General features: G+C 46.8%; 1 protein-coding gene across 1 annotated transcript; it reads right to left on the reverse strand.

The window, feature by feature from the left end:
* Positions 1-115: 115 nt before the first annotated feature.
* TTLL10 (tubulin tyrosine ligase like 10) lies at positions 116-25,128 on the reverse strand. The gene is made up of 13 exons (XM_058161063.1): positions 21,873-25,128; positions 20,660-20,839; positions 18,935-19,027; positions 17,166-17,334; positions 15,392-15,510; positions 13,858-13,972; positions 11,749-11,834; positions 10,509-10,680; positions 7,939-8,110; positions 5,670-5,810; positions 4,923-5,039; positions 2,837-2,930; positions 116-1,174 (listed from the first exon to the last, which is right to left on the reverse strand). Exons 1-13 carry the CDS (start codon positions 21,988-21,990, stop codon positions 333-335), a joined length of 2,418 nt encoding a protein of 805 aa, XP_058017046.1. The 5' UTR covers positions 21,991-25,128; the 3' UTR covers positions 116-332.
* Positions 25,129-25,411: the final 283 nt, after the last annotated feature.

A 25,411-nucleotide genomic window follows, 5' to 3' on the forward strand; every position in this document is an offset into this window, starting at 1 on the left:
TGCGCGGGGGGGGGGGGGGGAGGAAATAATGCTAAAGGGGGGGGGGGAAATGCAGAACCCAGAAAGCTCTCTGAGGCTCAAAAGATTTTAAAAAAAATAGCTATTGGCTTTTTAGCAAATACAGTATTTCGCCCTGTGGTTTTTCTGAGAAATATTTAAGAGACCCAGAGAGATAAAACACAGACGCCGTGCCCACCCACCCCCGTGCCAAGAAAGATGCTGGAACACATCAGAAAGGAGGGTGTTTCTCTGGTCTTCTTTTTCTTCCCTGGTTTTGTTCTTTATAAGAAAAAGAGAACGAGGACTTTGGAAATACACCAGTGTCCAGCATTTTAAGAGCCCCGGTGGGAGATCTTTTTCTCCTCTGGGAGCGATTCCCGGCAACTGTGGCTGACGGCTACGGCCCTGGGCTTGCTCTCGGCCGCCGGCGGCCTCTTGACCACAAATGAGGAGAAGGACTTGGGGAATTCCGGAAGAAGCAGGCCGTTGGGTGGCAAGTTGGATTGAAGATGGAGGGAGAGCATCTGCGAGCTGGTCAAGGCATTCTCTGCGCCACCGTGTTCGCTGGCCAGTGGCACCTTGGTCCCAAAGGTTTGCTGGAACCATGTTGTGTAGGACTTATCTTTGGAGTTCCCACGGGGCAGGTTCAGGACCTTGGCTTGATCCTCGGGGCCCTCGGCCTTGTCTTGGGTGGCCGGAACAGGTTTGATGATGTACTGGTTGCCGCTGGTGCAGACTTGATGTCCCCGAAGGATGGCTTTGACGGAAGGACAGCAGGTCAGGCTGGGGACGATGGAGATCTGGATCTGAGGCATGGGGAGTGGGTTTCGCCGGACTCCTTTGTTGGGGGCCGCCGCCAGACCTTCAAGAGCGCCAGAGGACTCTCCCCTGCTGTCTCCTCTGCTGTCCGCCTTTGGCATCTTCTCAGGGATTTTGGGAGGCGGCTGTTTGTCCGGTGGAAGGTTGGGCAGCCCGGGGTTGCTGCTGCTGGTGGCCTTCTCCAGACTTATCCGGGGGATCTTTAAGGAACAGAGAGATGTTTTGCTCTTGGCTGCCTGTGGGAGCCCGTTGTTGGATGCCGTCCCGTTGTAGAGGAGGGTGAAATGGCAGAGGGACTCCAGAGGGAGGATGCTCTGAGTCTTCTGGGCCTTGGTGAAGATCTCGACGGTCAGATCTGAAAGCGGCAAGGAAGGAAATCAAGAGCGGTGTCTGTCATGATTGTGTGACCTTTGCTTTGCTTCTTTCACTTTGGGGGGGGGGAGGGAAAAGGTATGCCGAGATCCTGCTTGGGGAAAGAGATGGACCGTTCTCATAACAAAAGACCCTCTCATAATTGGCCAATTTAGAATAGAATAACAGAGTTGGAAGGGACCTTGGAGGTGTTCTAGTCCAACCCCCTGCTTAGGCAGGAAACCCAACACCACTTCAGACAAATGGTTGTCTAATCTCTTCTTAAAAACTTCCAGTGTTGGAGCATTCACAACTTCTGGAGGCAAGTTGTTCCACTGGTTAATTGTTCTCACTGTCAGGAAATTTCTCCTTAGTTCTAAGTTGCTTCTCTCCTTGATTAGTTTCCATCCGTTGCTTCTTGTCCTGCCTTCAGGGGCTTTGGAGAATAGCTTGACTCCCTCTTCTTTGGGGCAGCCCCTGAGATATTGGAACACTGCTATCATGTCTCCCCTAGGCCTTCTTTTCATTAAACTAGACATACCCAGTTCCTGCAACCGTTCTTCATATGTTTTAGCCTCTAGTCCCCTAATCCTCTTGGTTGCTCTTCTCTGCACTCTTTCTAGAGTCTCAACAACTTTTTTACATCGTGGTGACCAAAACTGGATGCAGATTTGATCGACCACTGGTGGGGAGAAGGAGAAAGGATTGTTTAAGAGGGCAAGCATTTGTGCGGGAAACCAGAGGTGGTTTCAATTCTTCAGTACCAACATGGTGTATCCAATAAAAGTTTTACTTTTGGGGATTCAATTCTCTTGAGAGCGTTTCCTTGTTTGGGGTTCGCTAACTGGACAGTTGACATGGGGCTCAGTCTTGCCAGGGATGGGGGGTGGGTGGGAAATCTCTAGGGAGGGAGTGCGCTGAGTTTTCTGTAGAAAACTCAACGGAGGTGGCCTAGAGGCCAGAAGACTGGAGCAAAGAGAGTCGGCAATGGTCTAAAGTTGCTTGCAAAGACTCTAATCTAATGTTTGGCAACTTTTAAGATATGGGGACTTCAACTCCCAGAATTCCCTCCCCACATTGAGACTTAACTTATTTGCTGAAAGATATGCTTAAATGTGTCTGCGTAACGTCAAGATAGAGAGACCAGCTGCAGATAGTCCTCGACTTACAACAATTCATTTAGGGACCGTTTGAAGTTACAACGGCAATGAAAGACAGGACCTGGGACCTTTCTCACACTTACGACCGTTGCAGCATCCTCAGGGTCACGTGATCCGAATGTGGGCGCTTGGCAACTGGGTTGCAAGGGGGGGGGTATCACGTGATCCTCCTTTTGCGACCTTCTGAAGGGCAAAATCGACGGGGAAGCCGGATTCCCTTAAACAACCAGGTTACGGGCTTAAGAACCGCAGTGATTCACTTAACAACGGTGGCAGGAAGAGGTCGTAAAATGGGGCAAAACTCAGTTGACGGCTGTCCCGCTTCACAAAGGAAATTTTGGGTTCAGTTGTGATGGTAAGTCAAAGACTACCTGCATTTAGGGTTTTTCACGCGTACACATTTCTTCCGAACGGAGACAAAAAAACCATTTTGCTTGCCAAATGCAAAGGTGTCCCAAGAGCCCTTTCTCACCACCCCCCCCCCCCCCCGGACTCTCACAACTTACCCAGCGTCTCATTCACCACCGCGGGAATCACGGTCCTCAATGCCGTGCAGTTGGTGTGCAATGCAGGGTTGGCGTTCATTTCCAAGAGCCACACCTGTGAACGAAACAACTGGTTATGTCTATGGAGAGTCTCAGTCCTCCAGGTCAACTGGACTTTCTGGTATTTTCTATGAAGACGATTCGCTTCTCTTCCGAGAAGCTTCTTCAGCTCTGACCGGATGGTGGGGAAACTCTGACCATCCGGACAGAGCTGAGGAAGCTTCTCGGATGAGAAGCGAAACGTCTTCGTAGAAAATACCAAAAATGTCCAATTGCCTCTTGAAAAAAAGCACCTTTGGGTAACACCGGTTATATTGAAACTTCCCAAACACCCCTCCTAAAACCTTCTGAAGCCTAAAATTAAAGTGTTTTCTTTGGTTTTGTCCTTTTGGGTCCCCCAAAATTATTTCTCAAGTCCAGGTTAAATATCGCACATACTCAGAGAAATAATTCTAAAAGGAAAAATAAAATAAAAAACCAGGCTGAGTTAAAAAAACACCACCACCATCACCAACGTATTTTTGAACCAGAGTCATGATTATATACTTTTTCTTTTCCTTGTCCAATTTGTTTCCATTTGGGGGAGAGGGGGAGTCTCTACTTTTGGAAATTCAAATTTTTTTTACTACCGGTTCTGTGGGTGTGGCTTGGTGGGCGTGGCAGGGGAAGGATACTGCAAAATCCCCATTCCCTCCCCACTCCTGGGGGAAGGATACTGCAAAATGTCCATTCCCACTCCACCCTGGAGTGCCGGATAGCACTATCTAGGGGCCGGATAGCTCAGGCTGGTAAGGCCTGTTATTAAGAACACAAAGCCTGCAATTACTGCAGGTTCAAGCCCGGCCCAAGGTTGACTCAGCCTTCCATCCTTTATAAGGTAGGTAAAATGAGGACCCAGATTGTTGGGGGGGCAATAAGTTGACTTTGTAAAAATATACAAATAGAATGAGACTATTGCCTTATACACTGTAAGCCGCCCTGAGTCTTCGGAGAAGGGCGGGGTATAAATGTAAACAAACAAAAAAAAAAACAAAAAAAACCCTGGAGCCAGCCAGAGGTGGTATTTGCCGGTTTGCCAAACTACTCAAAATTTCCACTGCCGGTTCTCTAGAACCTGTCAGAACCTGCTGGATTTCACCCCTGCCTTTACCTCCCTACAGCCTCCAACATGGGGACTGTTTCACAATTGTCAATCTACATTTGCAAAACCCCTATTGCTGAGCCATATATTCTGGCTGGCTTCGCAAGACACCCTGAGCCACAAATTCATGTTTGATTCCAGCATCAAATAACAAAGCTGTACTGGAGCTATGCTGAATCTCAGAGACTACTAAATCCTCTCCATTTCTATCAAATTCAATTTTTCCCCCCGGTTTCTTAAAAATAAAGCAATTTTTATTTTGACAGCCCGGTTTGAATCTTCCCAGCTTTAAATCTCCCCTGAAGATATTTTGTGTTTTTGCCACTGGGTGACGCTGGAATTCCACTCCGGTTTCTGCAAAGTTTGTTCCTTTGACTAGCAAGAGGTAAGTGGGAGGAAAAAAAAAAGAGTGAGATGATGGGAAACAGGTGGCGTCTTTGGGAAACCCCATCCATCGTCCCCCCCAAATGTCCACATAAGGACTAACTTAAGCTGGTCACAGGATAGACATATTTTCCTGGATTTGCACCACACACAAAAGCCACAGCCAGGGGTGGGTGGGTGGATGCAATGCAAGCGGGCACCCTTACCCACGAAGCGTAATGAGTTTGCAACTCGGCTAAAATTAAACGGCGCTTTATCATCGGTGGCAATTAATCCAGAATAACAAGGAGATCTATGATTGCTAATAGAGGGAGAAAAAAAAAGAAGGACTGTAAAAGAGATAGACTGACTCTCCCGAGAGCTTGCAAAGCGATTAATTAACCACAAGGGAGATAAAATCTAGCTAATACAATTCAGTTTTATATATTTGAAGGTGTAGAGAAATTGTCAGGGATGGCGGGCAGGGGGGGGGGAGAGAGAAGAGAGGGGGGCTCTTCCCTTCCCCAGGTCGCAGATGGGTACCTTAAAATCTTCATCAATCAGGAAGTCGCAGCCGATGAGATCAAAGAAGCCCAGTTTGCATTCCAGCTTGGATTTGACAGAGAGAAAACACTGTAGCATGATTTCTTTCATTCTTTTCTGCAAAGCACAGGAGACAAATATTAGAAAGGGTGGTCGGTTCTCCCAAAAAATAGAGGGGCCCCTCCCCGCCTTTTTGAAGAAAATATAATATCCAAGACAGTGGGTGGGTTTCAAATTTTTTTACTACCGGTTCTGTGGGTCTGGCTTTGTGGGCGTGGCTTGGTTTTGTGGGCGTGGCAGGGGAAGGATACTGTAAAATCTCCATTCCCTCCCTACTCCAGGGGAAGGATACTGTAAAATCTCCATGCCCTCCCCACTCTAGTTTACAGATCTGGCCTTTTCTGGTGGTCTACTTTTCAAGTATGAGATTCTCGGATTCTTAGGCCAGACAAGTTCTGCCTGCGGCAATCCTCTGTTGACACGCTCAGAAAATAATCATTTCTAGATCTTCTATTTAGTCTGATTTCCCTCCTAATTCTACCTACCTAAATTAAGCTAATCTCATCCCATTAGGCATTCTAGGGAAAAATTGATGCACCTGCCTTTTTCCTCTTCCCTCCCCAGCCACCTTTCCTTGTGTGCCTTGTCTTTTAGCCAAAGGACATGGCCTCTCTCGCTACTGACCTTCTTAGCAAGCAGCCCAGGGGGGAAAAAAGTAAGGATGGATTTAATGAACGAAAAACTTACGGTAAAGCCGTTGAAGACCCAGTCTCTAGGGAGTCCTTTGGCTTGTCTGAACTTTTCGTTGACGTAGTTGTTGAAGCGCTCCATCAGCCATACAGTCTCCTCCTTGACGTGGGTGTAAATAGGACTCTTCTTTTGCACGTACTGAGAGTTGAGCGAGGGAAAAAATTAAAAAAAAAAAGCATTCTCAAGACATGGGCAGTATGAAAACGTGGCTTGGATAGGTGACCTTAGGTGGGCTGCTGAGATCAAGACTCAGGCCTAAATAGATTCCGTGTTTTCCCCATTTTCTGCTATCCATTCATACATATGGCCTGAGCATCGCTTCACTTGCTGGCTTAAAGAACATTATTTTCCCTTTCTCTTTATTTTGCTTCCGTTCCTTGATTCCAGGCGGAGGAGCCACAACACAGCAAGAAACCGGGTTGTATTGACTTTGGGTCTCTGCCTGGACATCTGATAAAAATGACATGAATTTCAAATGCTGTGGGGTGTTGTTGTTTTTTTCAGACTTCCTGGGGAGAGTTTGGCTAACAGTCAGGCTAGAAACCAAGGAATGATAAGCTGGGGAAAGGTGATTTAAAATGTCAGTTCTTGCAAAAAAGAGAGAGCGATTGAGAGAGGGAGGAAGAGAGAGAGAGAGAGAGAGAGAAGGAGAGAGAGAGAGAGAGAGATGGAGAGAGAGTTCTTCAAGTAGCTGCATTTAATCTTATTAACTATTTAACTTGAGTTAAATGAAAATGATTTAAAATCTCTGCTCTTGCAAAAAAGAGAGAGATGAGAGAGGGGAAAACAAACAGATAGATAGATAGATAGATAGATAGATAGATAGATGGATGGATGGATGGATGGATGGATGGATGGATGGATGGATGGATGGATGGATGGATGGGTGGGTAAAGGGAGAGGGGAGAAGAGAGATAGATAGATGATAGATAGATAGATAAACAGACAGACAGACAGATATAGATAAGTAGATAGAAGATAGAAGACTGATACATTATTGATTAGAATTAGATAGACGATAGATAGAAAGAGAGAGGGGGAGAGAGTTCTTCAACTAGCTGAATTTAAACTTATTAACTATTTAATTTGAGTTAAATGAAGATGATTTAAAATCTCAGCTTTTACAAAAGAGAGAGAGAGAGATTGAGAGACGGGGAAGAGGTGAAGAGATAGATGATTGATTGATAGATAGATAGATAGATAGATAGATAGATAGATAGATAGATAGATAGATAGATAGATAGATAGAGGGAGGGAGAGAAAGTTCTTCAACTAGCTGCATTAAATCTTATTAACTATTTGAGTTAAATAAGGCAAAATTTATTTTTTTTCCCCACTCTTGCTTAGACGGCTTTGCTAAATTCTGCAGAGGACAAAAACCGGAAGCTAAAAAAAACAACCACCACCCAGCATTTTGCTTTCCAAATCCATTTCCACTTCCCTGGGCAAAGCATTGGCCTAAGAAAAGAGAAGCAGGATCCAACTGCAGGGATGAGAAAAGGGATGGGGGCGGAGGGGGGAAGGAGGGGAATACGGAGTTTGCCAGCCTGCTTCGGCAAGATTTCAAACCCTGCTGGATTCCAGGAGATAACTTGGTCTCTTGGAAATCAAAAAAAGGACAAAATAAACCCCCGGATAATGTTGATATCTTTTTTTGGCCAGGAGTCTCTGCAGAGCATCTGATGCCAATGGCTGTCTTTAACGCAAAGCCAAACAAGCTGTCTGAATCGGGCAACACAAAGGGAAGAGCTTGCCCACTGCATCAGGTGCCCATAGACAATGCCTAGTGGGCAGAGCCAAAGGAAACCAGGCCTGCTCCAGATGGCTCCGTTTGCCAGCAATGTCTCTTTTTTCGGCACTTTTTTTTTATTCAAGAAGAATAATCATGAATAATGGGGAGAGGGGGGAATGTCAGCATAGATGGTCCTCGTCTTACGACTGCAAACAAATTTCCATTGCAAGGAGGTTTTTAAGGGAGTCACACTCGATTTTACAACCTTTGATTTCCCCCCCAAACCTATCCTGTCCTGTCTTGCATTCTGTTGTCCTGTCCTGTCCTGTCCTGTCCTATTCTATTCTTATTCTAATAATAATAATAATAACAACAACAATAACAGAGCTGGAAATCTTATTCTTATTCTATTCTGTCTATCCCATTTTCTATTCTATTCTATTCTGTTCCATTCTGTTCCGCTGTATTGTACGTTCTGTTCTGTTCTGTTCTAAAGTGGTGAGATTCTCTAGTTGGGTCCAAGGCAATTCCTACCTGGTTGGTCAGATGAGAAGTGAGATCATTGGATTTGGGGTCGTAGTTGAGGCAGGTGAGGCGGACGTAACCATGGCCGAAAAAGACCATGTACGGCACCGTGCAGGCGATCAGCAGGTAAGAGCGGACGTCAAATTTTTTCCCCTCCAGCAGCAGCGGACGGTCGATGTACCTGAGGCGAAGGAGAGGCAGGTGAGCTGGCCGAAAACAAAACAGGTGCTTCTAAGTCACCTGGGCACTTAACTCTCTGGATCGTGCAGGACTACAACCCCCATGGGACTGTTCTTGGTGCCGGATGCCCCAACGGTTGGGTTCAGGGTCTCTGTGCGGCTTCTCCACAGGTTGTAATTTGTATTTTTCCACACCAGCGACGCCAAAGGATTTGTGGTCTTTTTTTTTTTTTTTGTCATCCCTCTCTCCAACACAACCCTGAATATCCTTTCCGAAGGCTATAAATAACCATAAGAAAAAAAAGGCTTTCTCTGGAATCCAAAATAGCTCCTGAATCCAAAAGGGTTCGAGGCAGCTGTTCCGGCCGCATTCAATTCGCACAATGCGGCCCGTCGGTCTCTTTGAAACCCTCCTTCAACTTCCCAGATGGAAATTTATCTTTCATAATCTCCCGTTTTTCTCTCCCCGCCTTTCCCACTCGTGCCAGTAATGCTATTCTTAAATTTGCAGATGATACAACAGTGGTGGGATTCAAATAATTAACGATCAGTTTTCTACCTTAATGACCAGCTGGGTGGGCGTGGCCATGGTGGGCGTGGCCAGAGGATGTGACAGACAGTACTTGAACTCCTGCACCACCCACCACTCCGGGAGCAAAAACAGGCCGTGGGGGGGACGTCTCCCCTTGTGCCCCGTTTTGGGCCTAGGCGGCCTCCCTGAAGCCTCCTGGGAATGAAAACGGGTTGCGGGGGGCACGTCTCCCCCTTTGGGCCTGGGAGGCCTCCCTGCACTTACCTGGGAGTCAAAATGGGGCCAGTGGGGACTCCTAGAAGGGGTGGGGAGGGGAGGGGCCACCCAGTAATTTAACTACCAGTTTGTGCAACCCGGCCCGAACCTGCCGATTGTGATTAGATTAGATTAGATTAGATTTATTTGATTTCTATACCGCCCTTCTCCCGAAGGACTCAGGGCGGTTTACAGCCAACATAAAAACAATTTTATCAATAAAATTAAAAACAATTTTAAAAATCTGATTCAATTTGGCTAACCCCATTAAAATTAGTAATAAAACAATAATAAAACCCCAATTAAAAATCATATTACATTAGGCCAGACCTGCAAGGTAAAACAAAAAGGTCTTGAGCTCGCGTCGGAAGGTCCAGAGGTCGGGGAGTAAGCATAACCCTAGAGGTAGCTCATTCCAGAGGGCAGGTGCGCTGCCACAGAGAAGGCTCTCCCCCTGGGGGTCGCCAGCCGACATTGTTTGGCTGATGGCACCCTGAGGAGACCCTCTCTGTGGGAGCGCACAGGTCGATGGGAGGCTATCGGTGGCAGCAGGCGGTCCCATAAGTAGCCCGGTCCTATGCCATGGAGCGCTTTAAAGGTGGTAACCAACACCTTGAATTGATGATGAGGTGGATCGGTTCCTTTCGTGGTGTGGAGACAGTAACTTGGTCCGACAGTAACTTGGTCCTTAACACCAATAAGACCATGGAGCTTATAGTGGACTATAGAAGGAATAGATCAGACATCCAGCCCTTGCTTATCAATGGAGTCCGAGTGGAGCAAGTGGCCAGTTTTAAGTTTCGGGCATAAAAGAAGACCTGACCTGGGGCGCTCACATTGCAGCACTGGTCAAAAAGGGCCCAGCAGAGATTATACTACCTGTGACTTCTCTGGAAACAACAACTGAATGTAAAACCGCTGGTGGCCTTCTATCCCTGCACCACAGAGAGTATTTTAACTTGCTGCACCTGTGTACGGTGTGCTGATTGCACATTGGCAGATGGGACGGCGCTCCAGAGGGTCAACGACATTGCCCGGAGGATCATTGGTTGCCCTCTCCCCTCTTTGGAAGAGCTTTGTAGCTTCTGCTGTCTTAAGAAAGTTCAAAACATTCTTAAAGATCCATCTCATCCTTGACACACACACACCTCTTTTTTTTTTTAACTATTACCATCCGGCAGCCGGTACAGGACAATAAAGACAAGGACAAAGAGGCTGAAAAACAGCTTCTATCCCAGAGCAGTAACTTAATGCAATATTAATGCAATATCAGAGGTTTTCAATTCAGTTGTATATAGAATGTGAAGGATGTGTGTTTTTGTTCTGTTTTTATAGTTTTCTTGTGTATGATGTACACTGAAGATGGCATTTAATTTCATTGTACGGGGTGCAATGACAATAAAGTGAACTAAACATAGGGTCATCCCACAGGCTCCATTCGGTGACATCTTTCCTCACCGATGGGCGAGGATGCCCAGGGAGAGTGCCCTGTCGTGTCTCTGCCTGAACCACCCCCCCCGACTCTGGGCTTAAGCTCAAGTCCGAGAAGCGCTCCGATATCGCTCACCAGCCGGGAGCTAGATAGCTGGGCGGCTGCGTGGCGAATTCTCTACCTTTGGACGATTCGTGCCTGGGGCAGTTTGTAAGGGACCTTCTTATACGTCGACTCGTCCTCCATGCTTTGGAATTTGGCTTGCAAGCTTCGGACCTCGGCTTGGCTTTTCAGGAGGAAGATGCCTCGGCCTTGGTTGGAGCTGGTGGGTTTGCAGATCCAAATGTGAGGCTCTGGGGAGAAAAGGAGAAAGCTGCTTGAGTTGCTAGTCCCTGGTTTATAGAGCACCACGAACCTTGCAGGATTCCCCCTGGGGAAAGGGGCAGCCGCCCAGCCTAGACGGAGAGCAACGAGGTTGCTCTTCGGACATTAAATTCGACAGGGGAAGACCCAGCTTTGTATAGAGGCCTTCCAGGGATGGTCAAAAAAGTCAAGATGGCAGATGCAACCACACCACTGAAGTGCTGGCGTGGATCAAAGGAGGCCAGGGTCTTGATTTTTCCGATGTTGATGACTTCAAAGCACGACGTTGTTTTTCGTGCCACTTACAACCCCAAAAGATCTAATGACCGGCTCAATGTTTCACATTCTGCAGCAGAAACCGATCCAAAAGACAGGTGATCCTCAGCTTACGACCACTAATAGAGCCCCAAATTTCTGTCGCTAAGCTAGGAAAGTGGTTCAGTGAGGTTTGCCCCATTTTACGACCTTTCTGGCCACGGTTGTTTAAGCAACTCGCCGCACTTCTTAAGTTAATGACAACATGTTTGTTAAGTGCATCTGCCTTTCCCCGTCAATTTTATTTGTGAGAGAGTCACGCCAAAGTGGACCACGCGACTCTGGGATGCGAAACCGTCCTAAATGCAAACCAGCGGCCAAGCATCCGAATTTTGATCACGTGACCGTGGGGATGCTGCAACGGTCGTTAAGTGAGAAAAGGCTCTTTTTTTCAATGCAGTTGTAACTTTGGACGGTCACTAAGCGAACCGTTGTAAGTCGAAGACTACCTGTATATTCTTTCCGCCTGTTAGTTCACCTTCTTGTAAATGGGGAGCAAAGCAGGGCCAGCTGTACCTTTCCACCCGTGACGAACGCCTGCGACACCGCAGGAATCATGACGTCATCAAGCAAATGACATCACAAGGTGGATGATGTCACTTGCTTGACTTGGCCCCTCCCTCTGGGCCACATTCGAATCCCAATAATCCCAATCTGCTCCTGTCTTTTCTTGTTAGAACCCGCCGTTTGAAATATATTAATGATCTTGAAAAGGGAGACAGAATCATTGCTTTGGTGTTCACCTTTATATATTTCAAAGAAGATTTCTCTCTCGTCTTTGGTGTCCAGACGAAAAGTCTCCGGGAAAAAATCTTCCATTTTTAACAATCTGCGAGAAAAGGGAGAGCGGGGGGAAAATTTTGAATAATAATAAGCTCACACACAGATGTGTTTTAAAGAATTTATAGAAATAGAAATAGAAATAGAATGGAAGGAAAGGGAAGGGAAGGGAAGGGAAGGGAAGGGAAGGAAAGAGGAGAGGAGAGGAGAGGAGAGGAGAGGAGAGGAGAGGAGAGGAGAGAAAAGAGAAGAGAAGAGAAGAGAAGAGAAGAGAAGAGAAGAGAAGAGAAGAGAAGAGAAGAGAAGAGAAGAGTGAAATGGATTGGAATAGAATAGAATAGAATAGAATAGAATAGAATAGAATAGAATAGAATAGAATAGAATAGAATACAGGAATGGAATGGAATGGATTGGAATAGAATAGAATAGAATAGAATAGAATAAACAGTTGGAAGGGACCTTGGAGGTCTTCTAGTCCAATCCCCTGCTTAGCCAGGAAACCCTATACCTTTTCAGACAAATGGTTATCCAATCTCTTCTTAAAAACCTCTAGTGAGGGAGAACCTACAACTTCTGGAGGTAAAGCTATTCCACTGATTAATTGTTCCAAGTGTCAGGAAATTTCTCCTTAGGTCTAGGTTGCTTCTCTCCTTGATGAGTTTCCACCCGCTGCTTCTTGTCCTGCTCTCATGGGCTTTGGAGAATAGCTTGACTCCCTCTTCTTTGGGGCAGCCCTTGAGATATTGGAAGACTGCTATCATGTCCTTCATATGGACTAGCATTCTTTCTCAATCGAATTTCGGCTTGCGAGAGACAGCTTTGTGTTTTCTGCTGAGAGCTGCATATAATCTCAGCTCAGGTAGCCCAAAAATGGCTGATTCACAGTTTAGAAAGGGAAGGAGGCCGTTGTTTGCCTTTTGAACAACACTGTTGATATATATCTATATATATATAAAAACAGAATAGCAGAGTTGGCGGGGATCTTGGAGGTCCTCTAGTCCACCCCCTGCTCAAGCAGCAGACTCTATAGCATTCCAGACAAATGGCTGTCCAATCTCTTTTTAAAAGCCTCCAGTGACGAAGCACCTACAACTTCTTGAAGGCAAGTTGTTCATTGTTCTCACTGTCAGGAAATTTCTCCTTAATTCTAGGTTGTTTCTCTCCTTGATTATTTCCCATCCGTTGCCGGCGGACATAATTTCAATATAATGTTTGGGACATAATTGGACATAATTTCAATACGTTTCACCCTTCGTTAGGAATCTTGTTTATTCTCGTCGTGTGGATTATTGAGTTGAAATCGTTTACGTTATTTTATGTCACTGTCAATAACAGCCACGCCAATACATCACCAGCTACCAGACGTTAGAGAGACATGCACAGAACTTTAAAAAGTTTTTCCAACTTTTCTGTTTGGCTTCACGGATGGCGGTGTTCTTGGTGGCTCCAAAAGAATGCAAAATTGCTTTTTCAACCAGGAGGGTTTTCAATTTTGGTGAGCAAATGTCCCTGTTGGGTGGAGGGATCAAATAGGGAATTAGCCTGGACTCCTTCGCCATCCCCTCTAGGCGGTGGTGGGATTCAAATGATTTAACAACCGGTTCTCTGTCCTAATGATTTCTTCCAACAACCAGTTTGCCAAACTGCTCAGAAAGTTAACAACCGGTTCTCCCGAAGTGGTGCGAACTGGCTGAATCCCATCACTGCCTCTAGGCCTTTGAGCCTTATCTAATCTTTCGCAGGCGAATCTGCCAGTCTGGGAAGATTCCTGTAATATGGACACAGAACAATAAAGCGTAGAGTTTGAACTCCACCCATGTGGATCTGGTTGTTCGCGTCTGATACTAAAGTTTTTTTTTTTCCAGCCGAACACGATGCCATCTCCTCCATTGTCAGCACCTGAGGTCCTTGGTGATTTTTAATGTCCATTTTGGAAAACCTAACCCCCCCCCTTGACCTCCACGAACTCTGGGATGAATGATATGGCGGTCAGTGGGCTTCCCAGGACAAAATCAGCTGTGAAACTTTTCAAGAGAGCGATACCCAAAAGGTTAAGAGAGTGAAGGGCTTACTTGGCTGCCTGGCCGATCTTCTTCATCACCCGGTCATATTCCCGGAGGTTCATCAACAGGCCGATCTTTGTCGTCAGGATCTTGTTGTTTGGGATCTGGTAGAGAAGCTGCTCTCCTGAATGGCCAGGGGAAGAAAAAAAAAAAAAAGAAGAGCTCAGGCAGCAGAGGAGATGAAGAAGACATTATAGCCCTGGCTTAACAATCAGTTGCTTAATGACCATTCCAAGTTACGACGGACTGATGTATTCTGAACTGAAGAGGTTACCTAGTTGGGTAATAAAACACCTGCGAGACAACCACTGAGCTCAGAGGACTGCACAGGCCTCCTCCACCTCTTCCTCCACTTCTCAAACCCCACTCCCTTCTAGGAGGGGATGACGTTATCTAGTTTGGTGAGGAAATATCTGCAAGAAAATAATCAAGGACCCCACAATCCTCCTCCCTGAAAATCCCACTCCCTTCTAATACTGATGGTGTTAGAATAGAATAGAATAGAATAGAATTTTATTGGCCAAGTGTGATTGGACACACAAGGAAACAAGCTAGTTACAGTAGTTGGGTCATGAAACATCTGCAAGAAAGCAACCAAACTCAGAGAGCACCAAGGATCTCACAGTCCTCCTCCTCCTCCTCCTCTCCACAAATCCCACTCCCTTCTAGCCCTGATGATGTTACCTAGTTGGGTAATTAAATGTCTGCAACAAAACAAGCTAGTTCAGAGATCATCAAGGACCACACAATCCTCCTCCTCCTCTGTCGTGCCCCACTCCCCTTCTGACGACCGGGTCTAGGAAGTCCGTATCAAGCGTGGCCACGAAGCCTCTGCAGCTTTGCCAAATTCCTTTCAGATTTCTCAGGGCAGGCAGGAATCCAAGTTGTGACTTCAGCAAACTAAAGGAGACTTTGCTTGACTCAAAGTTGCTTGACTCAAGCTGATCCTTTATATAGGCTGTGGGGTGTGGCTCCATGACTCAGCACTTATCCAGGCCTGCCCCTCCCTTCCTTCTGCTGACGTCGCCTCTCAGATCTCCGGAAGCGGGGATCCGTCCACTGTGAATTCTCTTCCTCTGGATCTGCTGCCGGCAATTCTAGCACGTGGCTGGCTCCCTGCTCACACACTGTAAGAGTGAGGTTTGTTTATTCATTCCTGACATTCTGTCTGGGCATGGTGCCAGGGCTGGGGGCTGGAGGCATGCCAGGCTGTTCCTCTTCATAATCAGACTCTGAATCTGATAGCAGGCCCGGGAGGAGGAGGGAGGGGCCCAGCTGAGGAGAGGAGGGAGGACGAGGCACAACATCCTCCTCCTCCCCCCACCACCCCCTTCTAGCCCTGATGATGTTACCTAGTTTGGTAATGAAATGTCTTCAACAAAACAACCAAGGTCAGAGATCACCAAGGACCACAAAGTTCAACTCTAAGCTACAAATATTATTATTTTTTCTTTCTATCCGTACTCTGCTCCTGGACCTCCAAAAATTCCTGAATCTGCCATTGTTTCTTCCAGCTTCTCTTGACCGGAAACCTGGCCCATACCTTCTCGGAAGTTGCAATAGGTGTCCCGAAACTTGGTCTCGCACCATTTCAAGACGTAGTCTTCCCTCCGGTTGTCATAAATCCGTTGCCACCCTTTACTTTTGCAGTAATTAGTCAAGCTGTGTGAGAGAAACCAGGAGGCAAGGCGAAAAGATAACCCTCTAGAAATACAGGCAGTCCTCAGACTTACAACCACAACGGAACAAACCCCCCCCCCAAATTTCCACAGCTAAGCAAGGCAGTTATTAATTCCCATTTCGCAACCTTTTTTTTTTTTTTTTGCCACCATCGTTAAGCGAATCGCTGTGGTTGTTAAGTGGAACCTGCGGTCCTTAAACTAATCTGGCTTCTCCCATCACCTTTGCTTGTCCTAAGCCGGTTGGGAAGGTGACAAAAGGGGGAAAATCACATAACCCCAGGACGCTGCAGCCGTCATAAATACATCGCCAGCTGCCAAGCGCCCCCAAATTTAGATCCCGTGATCTAAAATTCAGATTGCGCTGCAGCAGGGCGAAAGAAGATGCGGCTTATTAAAATGAGCAAGGAAATATTAGGAAATGAATAAAAACTATGAAAAAAGAATATTTTGGCAAAATCTGTAACGAAGTAAAATATATTTGAATATACTGAATTGTATAAGATACGATATGGTCAATACTCTGTTCGTAAATTATGTACGTGTGTAGGAGGGGGAACTAAAAAAAAATCAATAAAAATTTATAATAATAATAAAAAAAAACAGATTGCGCTGCAGCACAGGAGGATGTCGCTGCAACGATAATAAGTGTGAAAACAGGTGACTGGTCACTTTTTTCAGTGCCGTTGCAATTTCCGTCACTAAACAAATCAGCTGTAAGTCAAGGACTACCTGTAATAGCCAGTCACTCCAAAACTCTTTCGCTTCCTAGAGTCCTAGAGCTGAGAGGGCTCTGCAAAGGCCATCTACTGCAGGGGTCATCAACCTTTCAGACTTCAGGGACCACTACATTCATAATTTTAAATCCCGCGGACCACTAATATGATCTGCTGAATGACTGGCTCGGTGGGCGTAGCTCGGTGGTCATGTGACTGGGTGGGTGTGGCCAACTCAATGTCACTCCTGTCGAGGGAAGCCTCACCAGCCTCTACTCGCCCCTCCCCTGCCAGCCACTCCTCGCCTGCCCGCCTTAGGGCCCCAACAGGAAGCAGTGGTTGGAGCTAAGCAGCCACCAGGAGAAAGAGTTGGCAAAACAGCTCAGTTCAAATTGGATCTGAAAAGGAGGCTCAGCAGGAGCACCTCACTGAGGACTAGGAGCATAGGCTTTCCAAGCAGAGGGAAGACCTTGCGGGAGTGCAAGGCCAGGTACCAGCGCCTGGAGGCTCAGCGGGCTGAGATGGTCAGCCAGTTCCAGGCCATGATGCAATCCCACTGGAACGAGGCACTCCAGCTCTTCGCCATCAGCGACACTTCCCTCCAGTCTTCGCCCAAAGCCCCACACCAGGAGGCTGAAGCAGACCCCAAGTTGGAATTTCTGTCCCCCTCCCCACACAAAAAGACCCCGAAGGAGGAGACTCTCTGCAGCAACACAAACGTTCATTACACAAGGACCCCTGATTTAGTCCAATATAAAAAATGAAAATAATTTTTCTGCGGATCACCAACATTTTCTCGTGGACCACCAGTGGTCCACTGACCACCCATTGGTGACCACTGATTTAGTGCATCCCCTCTCCCTGATACAGCATTCCTCCCTCAAGGGTTGGGGGTGGGGGGTACGCAGGGCTTTCTCCTTACATATCAACCCCATTTGCTCCGCCGATGTAAAAGAACGGCCCCGATCCTGGGCCTTCTTCATTTCTTCTCTCTGCCAGGTGACTCATTCGGAGCGCCGCATTCAGGATGGTTCTGGGCTTCTTTGATCTGAATTCATATGTGAACTTCCCTCTGGCGACTCTGGGAACCCCTGGAATGAGGAGGAGGAAGAGGCGTAAACGCTCTTGGGTCCAGCTAGGCCACAGGAAGGGGAGGCAGGTTCAAGAGGAGACAGATGACAGATTAACAGAGTTGGAAGGGACCTTATAGGTCATCTAGTCCAAACCCTCCCCCCGCTCCGCTCAAGCGGGAGACCCTACACCATTCCTGGCAAATGGTAGTCCAATCTTTTCTTGAAAGTCTCAAATGATGAAGCTCCCACAACTTCTGAAGGCAAGCTGTTCCATCAGTTGATTGTTCTCCCTGTCAGAAAATTCCTCCTTATTTCCAGGTTGAATCTCTCCTTGGTCAGTTTCCATCCATTATTCCTTATCTGGCCTGCTTTGGAAAACAGGTTGACCCCCCTCCTCTCTGGGGAAGCCCTTCAAATATTGGAAGATGCTATCATGTCTCCCCTGGTCCTTCTCTTCACTAGACTAGCCAGGCCCAGTTCCTGCAACTGTCCTTCCTATGTTCTAGTCTCCAGTCCCCAATTCATCTTTCTTTCTTTCCTTTCCTTTCACTTTCTTTCTTTCTTTTCTATCTCTCTTCCTTCCTTTCGGCTTCCTTCCTTTTACTTCCTTCCCTCCCTCTCTCTTAATATAGTGGTGACCAAAACTAAATGTGATATTGCAATGATTGGGGAATAGTTCTCCCAACTTCTATTTGCAGAGATTAATATTAAACGTTTTGAATAATTTCCATGTACAGTGTAATCTTTCTTCCTTTGTTCCTTCTTCCCTCTCTCTTTCCTTATTCCCTATAACTACTTACCTTTGTTTCTTTTCTCTTCCCTCTCTCTCTCCCTTTTTTCCTTCCTTCCTTCCTTCCCTCCCTCCCTCTCTTTTTAATATAGTGGTGACCAAAACTAGATGTGATATTGCAAGTGTGGGAGACGCAAGGGATTATGGATCCATAAGGGATCAAAGATGTAATTGGGGGTGAGGTACAGCCGACAGGTATACAATGGAGGACACAACTGCTTTTGCTCCACCCACCATGCAGCTGAGGGCTACGCTCTCTCTTATCTGACCAATTCCCTAGGTAGCATCTCTTCCCCCAGCTTCCCAATTCTCACCAGTGGTGGGTTTCAATTTTTTTTACTACCGGTTCTGCGGGTGTGGCTTGGTGGGTGTGGCAGGGGAAGGAGACCATAAAATCTCCATTCCCACCCTACTCCAGGGGAAGGTTACTGCAAAATCTCCATTTCCACCCGATCAGCTGGGATTCAGGAGGCAGAGAATAGATGGAGGCAGGGCCAGTCAGAATTTTTACAACCGATTCTCCGAACTACTCAAAATTTCCGCTACCGGCTCTCCAGAACTGGTCAGAACTTGCTGAAACCCACCTCTGATTTTCACATACCCTTACATCAATGCAGCCCACCCTTTCCCCAAACATTAAGTGGGGCCAGCAGCCCACTAAAGCACTGCTCATCCCTCCTTGAAATTCGACAGGGGGGGGGGCTCTTTTCCTCCCCAAAGCTGCATTTAATGCCAGACTGGAGAGATTTTGAAGTCTCCTTCTCTATCAGAGGAGGGTAGGTGGGTGGAAGGAGTAGGGGTGGGTGGAGGGATGCACCGAATTCCTACCGCTTTGCTTGTAGGTCTTCCACTGCTTCAGGGCCTGGCTTGGAAAAAGACTTCTGTATTTCTGCTTCCTGGGGTTTTCTACAGTCTTGGGGTCTGCCAAAGAGAAGAAGATTAGGGTCCGGCCAGGGGGCTTCCCTGGTTTCTCGTGCGGTCGGTCAGAAAGGAGAAAACCAATCCGAGAATCCTAGAACTGGGAGGGACCGAGAGGTCCTTTAGTCCAACCAAGGGTGGGCTTGAAAAATTTTAGCAAAGGGTTCTCTGCCTGGTTGCTGGGTGGGCGTGGCCATGGTGGGAGTGTCCTAGTCAGCCTCCTGCACCACGGGGGGATGTTTTTGTCCTCCCCAGGCTCTGGAGGCTTTCCTTGAGCCTCCGGAAAGGCAAAAATGGCCTCCCCAGGCTCCGGAGGCCCTCTGGAGGCCTGTTTCTATCCTTCCCGAACTCCTGGTAGGCCCATTTTTCAGTCTCCCCAAACTTCCCCGTGCGCCCTGCACTTACCTGCATCCAAAACGGGGCTGCGTGGGGACTCCTGGGATGGGAGGGGATGGGTGGGTGGGGCCAGCCAGGCGTGGGATTTGGGGGTTCTCCAAACTGCACAGAATCTTAGCTAAAGGTTCTCCCGAACCCCTTGCGAACCCCCAGCAGCCCAGAGTCCAACCCTTTGCAAGGAGCAGGGGCCCCTGAAAAACTGAAGGTGTGCCAGCTGCTTGTGTAAATGGAGCTGCATGCCTGCTTGCCTACCACTTCTGCAGCCTGGGTCCTGTTGGGAATAATATCCATCAGGGTTCAGTTCCAAGCCAGGGAGAAAGACACTGGAAACATGGAGGTTTGATTGGAAAGATGGTTTAATGGTGAAGCAGAAGCACATAGTTGGCTCTGGGCAGCTGATCACGTGGAGTTGAGAGTGGAAGCTATTTACACCTTCTCTTGGGCTTTGCACTTGAGCTTCCTGTTTCCTGTGCATGAACATGTATTCTATTGGCTGTTATAGGGAACATAGCTAACTCTGTAGGTTGTCTGAGTCCCAGCTTTGGTTGAAGTTTGCTGGGTGATGCAATGTCCCCGGCTGATTGTGCCGCATGGTGAGCTCTGCTGCTAGATGGGTTAATCCTATTAGGTCCTGGAGGGTCATGTCTTAATCCCATCACCCTGGAGCTGGAGGTCTTTTTGTCCCATGGATAGACTGGCCCAAGTCTTTCTCAACGGGCACCAAATGCCTGCTGGGGGCAAGAAGTTGCTCTCTATCTTTAAAACTTGTTTCTTCTTTTATCATCCGGGGAAATATAATATTCTGCTTTTTTTAAAAAAAAATCTTTCTCAAAACATTTCATTCTTCTAGGAGAGGGGCGGGTGCTAACTTTCTACAATCCGAATGGGCCACGGCCCGGTATTGGGGACCCCTGGTTTAACAGTAATAGAAACAGAGTTGGAAGGGACCTTGGAGGTCATCTAGTCCAACCCCCCGCTCAGGCAGGAGACCCGTACTAGGGATTCGAACCGCCGACCTTTCTGATCAACAAGCTCAGTGTGTGACTATTTGTCCTCTCTTTCGATCCGTGGATTTCACTTCAGTTTACCCGGTTCCCTTTTCTGAATCTACCCCAAAAACACGCTCGTGTTATCAGCTCACATTAACTAGGTTAGTTTACAATCAATGCCACTCTTTTAGGCTCCATGCCTTCGTCTGCTTTGCTGAAAAATAATACTAATAATAATAATCAGTCTCACCTCCTTGTTGATGGGTTGTGCTGCTTTGAACCTTTGGATGAATCTGTCCCGGGCGTCTTTTGGGCAGCTTCGTCACCCGGTGGGCCTCCTCTGCTTTGTTGTAGTATGGGAACCAATGGAAGCCTAAGCGTAGGGCAGCTGCTCTTTCATTGCCATCCAGCGGTCTTTCGCTCATCCATCCTAAAAGCCAGACCAGCCTCGATCAGTTAACGAGGGACCAGATTTTAACCTGGGTTTTCCCTCCCAGTTGCAGCCGAGAGGAACCCGCTTGAGAGCAGCACCTACAACGGAGGGAATCTGGAACTGGATTCTATAATCAACCGCGCGTGGTCTGTCTTCTCCGTATGGAGGAGTGGTCCTTTGGAAAAGGCACGAAGGACAGGCACTGAAACAAGGGGTGGCGGGTGTCGGGGGGACAGTTAGATCTCAGGTATGCTGGCGGGGTGACTGGCAGCCCCAAATGAGAAAATGCAAGATGTCAATGAAGACCAAAGGTGTCTAAAGGTTGGATCCTGGCAAAACTGGGCCCAAACTTGGTGAATCGGAGACGTTGTGTTGCTCGTCTAAGCAACTTCCATCAGTCGGAGCCAAATTAGTGAAAACGTTAAGGCCCCTTCGGAATTCGTCATGCCAACTTTAAGTAGTCTTTGGGAAGTGGGGTTCGGTATCTCCCAGTCTGCCCTCCCGAAGGGCTTTACAACCGTCCTGAGATAGGGGCTCTTTAGCCCCCCACAATCCCTACCCCGGTTGTTCCCTGGCACAGGGCACCTGTTGACTGTCCATGACCCAGCGGTGGTGAAATCCAATTTTTTTTACTACCGGTTCTGTGGGCGTGGCTTGGTGGGTGTGGTGTGGCTTGGTGGGCGTGGCAGGGGAACGACACTGCAAAATCTCCATTCCCACCCGACTCCAGGGGAAGGATACTGCAAAATCTCCATTCCCACCCCACTCTGGGACCAGCCAGAGGCGGTATTTCTCCGAACTACCCAAAAATTCCTCTACCGGTTCTCCAGAACCCGTCAGAACCTGCTGGATTTCACCCCTGTTCCCCAGGCGATCTTGGGATTGGCATCCCTCCAAGCGTTAACAGTTCCTCCTAAGTTCCCCGCAAATCCTCCGTCTCTAGGTTTTCTCCTAACTCCCTCGTCCGATTTTTGCACGCTAGCCCCGCTTGCCCGCAACCTCTTTCCCGCATAAGTTAAGAGAGGGGCACCTGAGAAGCACAGAGGTCTTCGGAGAGTCAAACGGGGCGGGAAGCTAAGGAGTTTCTTCTTGCAGATCCTTGGTTCCCAGCGAGTCGGTGGAGAAACTACTTCCTGCTCTGAAGCCATACTGCTGGAAGCTGACTTACGCCCGGGTCACAATGGAGAGGCTGTGATGTCACGTTTCGACACTCCAGGTCAGTTGGCCAACAGCTACAGAGCGGGGGCTTATTATGTAGCTCAACAGGTGAAGCAGAGGCCTTCAGATTCAATAGCGAAAGATCCAATACGTTTGGATGGCACCAGGAAAAAAAAGCTCTACGGATCCTGAATTTGTAAAGCAGAAGAGCTGAATTTTACGCGTTGTCTATCGATGTAATCTCCCGACCGTTTCTTTCAATTCTGCCAAACTCTAAGATTTGACTTTTTTTTTTTTCCTTTAAGCTGGAAATGTGACCCCAGGTGTCAAAAGAAACAGCCACTTTCGATGCGAGTTTGGCTCACTTTCTAAGAACTTTCTCTCTCTCTCTCGCTCTCTCTTCAAATGGAATAGAGTCGGCGTTCGGATTCGAAGTCGTGACTCGCACACGGCTCGGCTGGGGCTTCGACCGAAAAGTTGCTTTGACCGAGAGAGGCTTTTCAAAAAACCAGCCTGGCCAGCGTGCTTGGAAAGAGATTGAATTTTTTGGTTTTTTTTTTTAAAAAAATAGCTGCAGTTTCGAGATCGAATTCTGACAGCGGAGCAGAAGCGTCGAGGCCCTTTTCCAGGGTGTTTTTGTGGAATGAATAAAAATTATAATTTTCTGGAGTTCCACGGACTTGAATGTCAAGAAGGATAAAATACCAGGAAGAGATTGTTGTGGAACTGATGAAGTCCGTTTGCAGCCAAGCATCCCCAAAGAGATTTTAAGGAATCGGCTACCAGCTCTGTTGGGTATTTAAATGGATAAACATGCACCTTAATCTTATTTAATTTAATATTGCTTCTTTGGCTATTTCAGTGTGTGTTTTTAGATCGTTTTGAGATTTGGGAAAGCTGGATTTTTACACACACACATAGACACCGTTTGAGAAGGCTAAAAAAATGCTTGCTAATACTGCCCTGCTAAATCGAAGAAATCTCCAACTTCCAGGAAAAAAATGAGAGAAATGAAGTTTGTGTGAGGCTGGTGGAAAAGTGGACTTTATGATGGAAGATACAGATTAACAGAGTTGGAAGGGACCTTGTAGGTCATCTAGTCCAACCCCCTGCTGAAACAGAAACCGAACTGTTGCAAGACGTAAAGATGAGTATTGAATCTTTTGATGGGATAGAGTATCCCCTCAATCCCATGAATAGACTAGAGTAGAGTAGAGTAGAGTAGGACAGGAGAGAATAGAATCCAGAAAGAACAGAATAGATTAGAATAGAATAGGAATAGAACAGAACAATACAGTTGGAAGGGACCTTGGAGGTCTTCTAGTCCAACCCCCTGCTTAGGCAGGAAACCTTACACCACTTCAGACAAATGGTTATCCAACATCTTAAAAACTGCCAGTGTTGGAGCATGAAGTCGGACCTGATCAGAAATTAAGGAGAAAATTGGGGGTTGATGTAATGCTACTCCAGATATCCATTAGTTGCCAGATATTTTGAAATCCCATCCTTTTATTCAAACAGTCAGCTCCGCTCCATATCTACGCCTGTTTTTGCCATCTCAAATTGATTGTTTAGAGCCGCAGTGGGACAATTAACCATTGGCCATGCCAGCCAAACAAAAATTACAGGATATTTATTCCCCTACCTCTAGCTCATGTTTTTTTATAGCATGCAAATATTTGTGTGGCTGTGTGTGTGTGTTTTTAACCTTCCACTTAAATTGCTCTTATTTATGCAACTGAGTTTTGCCTCCAGGCAAATTGTCTGCTAAGGGGAGCCAAGGTTTTATAGGTCTTTCCTTTCCCTAATTTCTTCTTTTTATGAGATTTCCAGGACGATTTCCCTTTTAATCACATGCTTGCAAGATAGAGGGGCGGGGGGGCACCCTCTTGTTTGGCTGTGCTGCCGAATCGAATACCTTTGAAATACAGGCAGTCCTTGCCTTATGACGACAAAGGAATCCAACGTTTCTGTTGTTAAGGGGAGGCATTGGTTCAGTGAGTTTCGCCCCATTTTATGACCTTTCTTGCCACAGTCGGGGCAAGTGGTTAAGTTAATAGCAAGGCTGTTAAGGGAACCCGGCTTCCCCATTGACTTTGCTTGTTGAAAGGTCGCAAAAGGGCAATCCCGTGACCCCGGGACATGGCCACGGTCGTAAATAGGAACCGGTTGCCAAGCCTCTGAATTTTGATCATACGTACGACCATGGGGATGCTGCAGCGGTCGAAAGCGTGAAAAACAATCGTGAAGTCGCTTTTGTCAAGAGACGTTGTAACTTGGAGCGTTCGCTAAGCGAACTGCTGTAAGTCGCAGACTTACCCGTAGACCCTCTTCAGGTGAAACGATTGGGGCTGATCTTAAATTTAATTTTTTTCTTTTAAAGAAATGATCCAGTGGACGAGCTAATTCTAAAAATCCGGGGCACCTAAGAAGAGTTGATAGAAATAAACAGATTTTTGCCTTGTACTTTCCATATTGCTTTCAGCTGCCATGTTTATTTTTTCTCAAAATTCCCCAGCGGGACAAAGTACCACGTGGATTCACAGTGGTGGCCAAAATTGTGGAAACCTTTTGGGAAAAGTGTATTTTGGAAGTTTGATGGCTTATGATACCACTTTTATTTTTTATTTTTTTAAGTTTCAAGATAATCCTATTCCACTGCTGGAATGACCTGGGAATAGCCCAGATCTTAACCCAGTTGAAAATCTATGGAGCCGACTAAAGAAACTTGTTAATCCAGCAATAAAACCCAGTTAATAGAAGCAATCTTGGTTTCAAAAACTTGGTTCACTCCATGGGAAGACGTTGTAAGGTTGTAAGGCTGTAATTCATGCTAAAGGTTACCCAACTAAGTATTAACTGACGTGGGGATCATTTTTGTATATCTCGTTTTTTCTACGTGTTTCACTTTTCTTCTTTATACTGTAACCGCTATTCTAATAGCAAATCCTTCATTAAAGTGATTGCATTACATTCTTGATTAAATTATCTTTCCATGGATATATCATTTTTCGGTACTACTCAAAAAAAAAAGAAGTGGTGCTATTCGCTAGTTTTAGAAAATACACTTTTCCCAAAAAGTTTCCACAATTTTGGCCGCTACGGTGCAGAGGCAGCCAAACTAAGAATGGCAGGGAGAAAACTATGAGTTTTGTATGAAGTTGGAAGGGAAGGGTTTTTTTCTTTACCTCAGACTCTTTTCAAAAGGGACTAAGCACCCGGCAGGATTATTGAGTGGCTGGCACAACCAGATTGCAAAGGCATGGGGAGAGTCAGGAGACAATCTGTCCACCAGGTGTGCAGGAAGGGGAAAAAGGCAGGTGCCATCAGCAAGGGTGGGATTCACTTACCTTTATACCACTGGTTTGCTACACACATGCGCGATGTACACGCATGCACCCAGCCTTCCGC

The sequence above is a fragment of the Ahaetulla prasina genome, chromosome 18 (genome assembly GCF_028640845.1).
Source record: "Ahaetulla prasina isolate Xishuangbanna chromosome 18, ASM2864084v1, whole genome shotgun sequence".
Taxonomy (NCBI): Eukaryota; Metazoa; Chordata; class Lepidosauria; order Squamata; family Colubridae; genus Ahaetulla; species Ahaetulla prasina.

Coding starts and splice junctions, on each gene's coding strand:
- TTLL10 (XM_058161063.1), bottom strand. CDS start 21,990: ATGGCTTCAGAGCAGGAAGTAGTTTCTCCACCGACTCGCTGGGAACCA. Junction 20,840..21,872: donor AAGACCTCTGTGCTTCTCAG/GTGCCCCTCTCT, acceptor TCTGGCTTTTAG/GATGGATGAGCGAAAGACCG. Junction 1,175..2,836: donor GGTGGTGAATGAGACGCTGG/GTAAGTTGTGAG, acceptor TGCCGCTTTCAG/ATCTGACCGTCGAGATCTTC.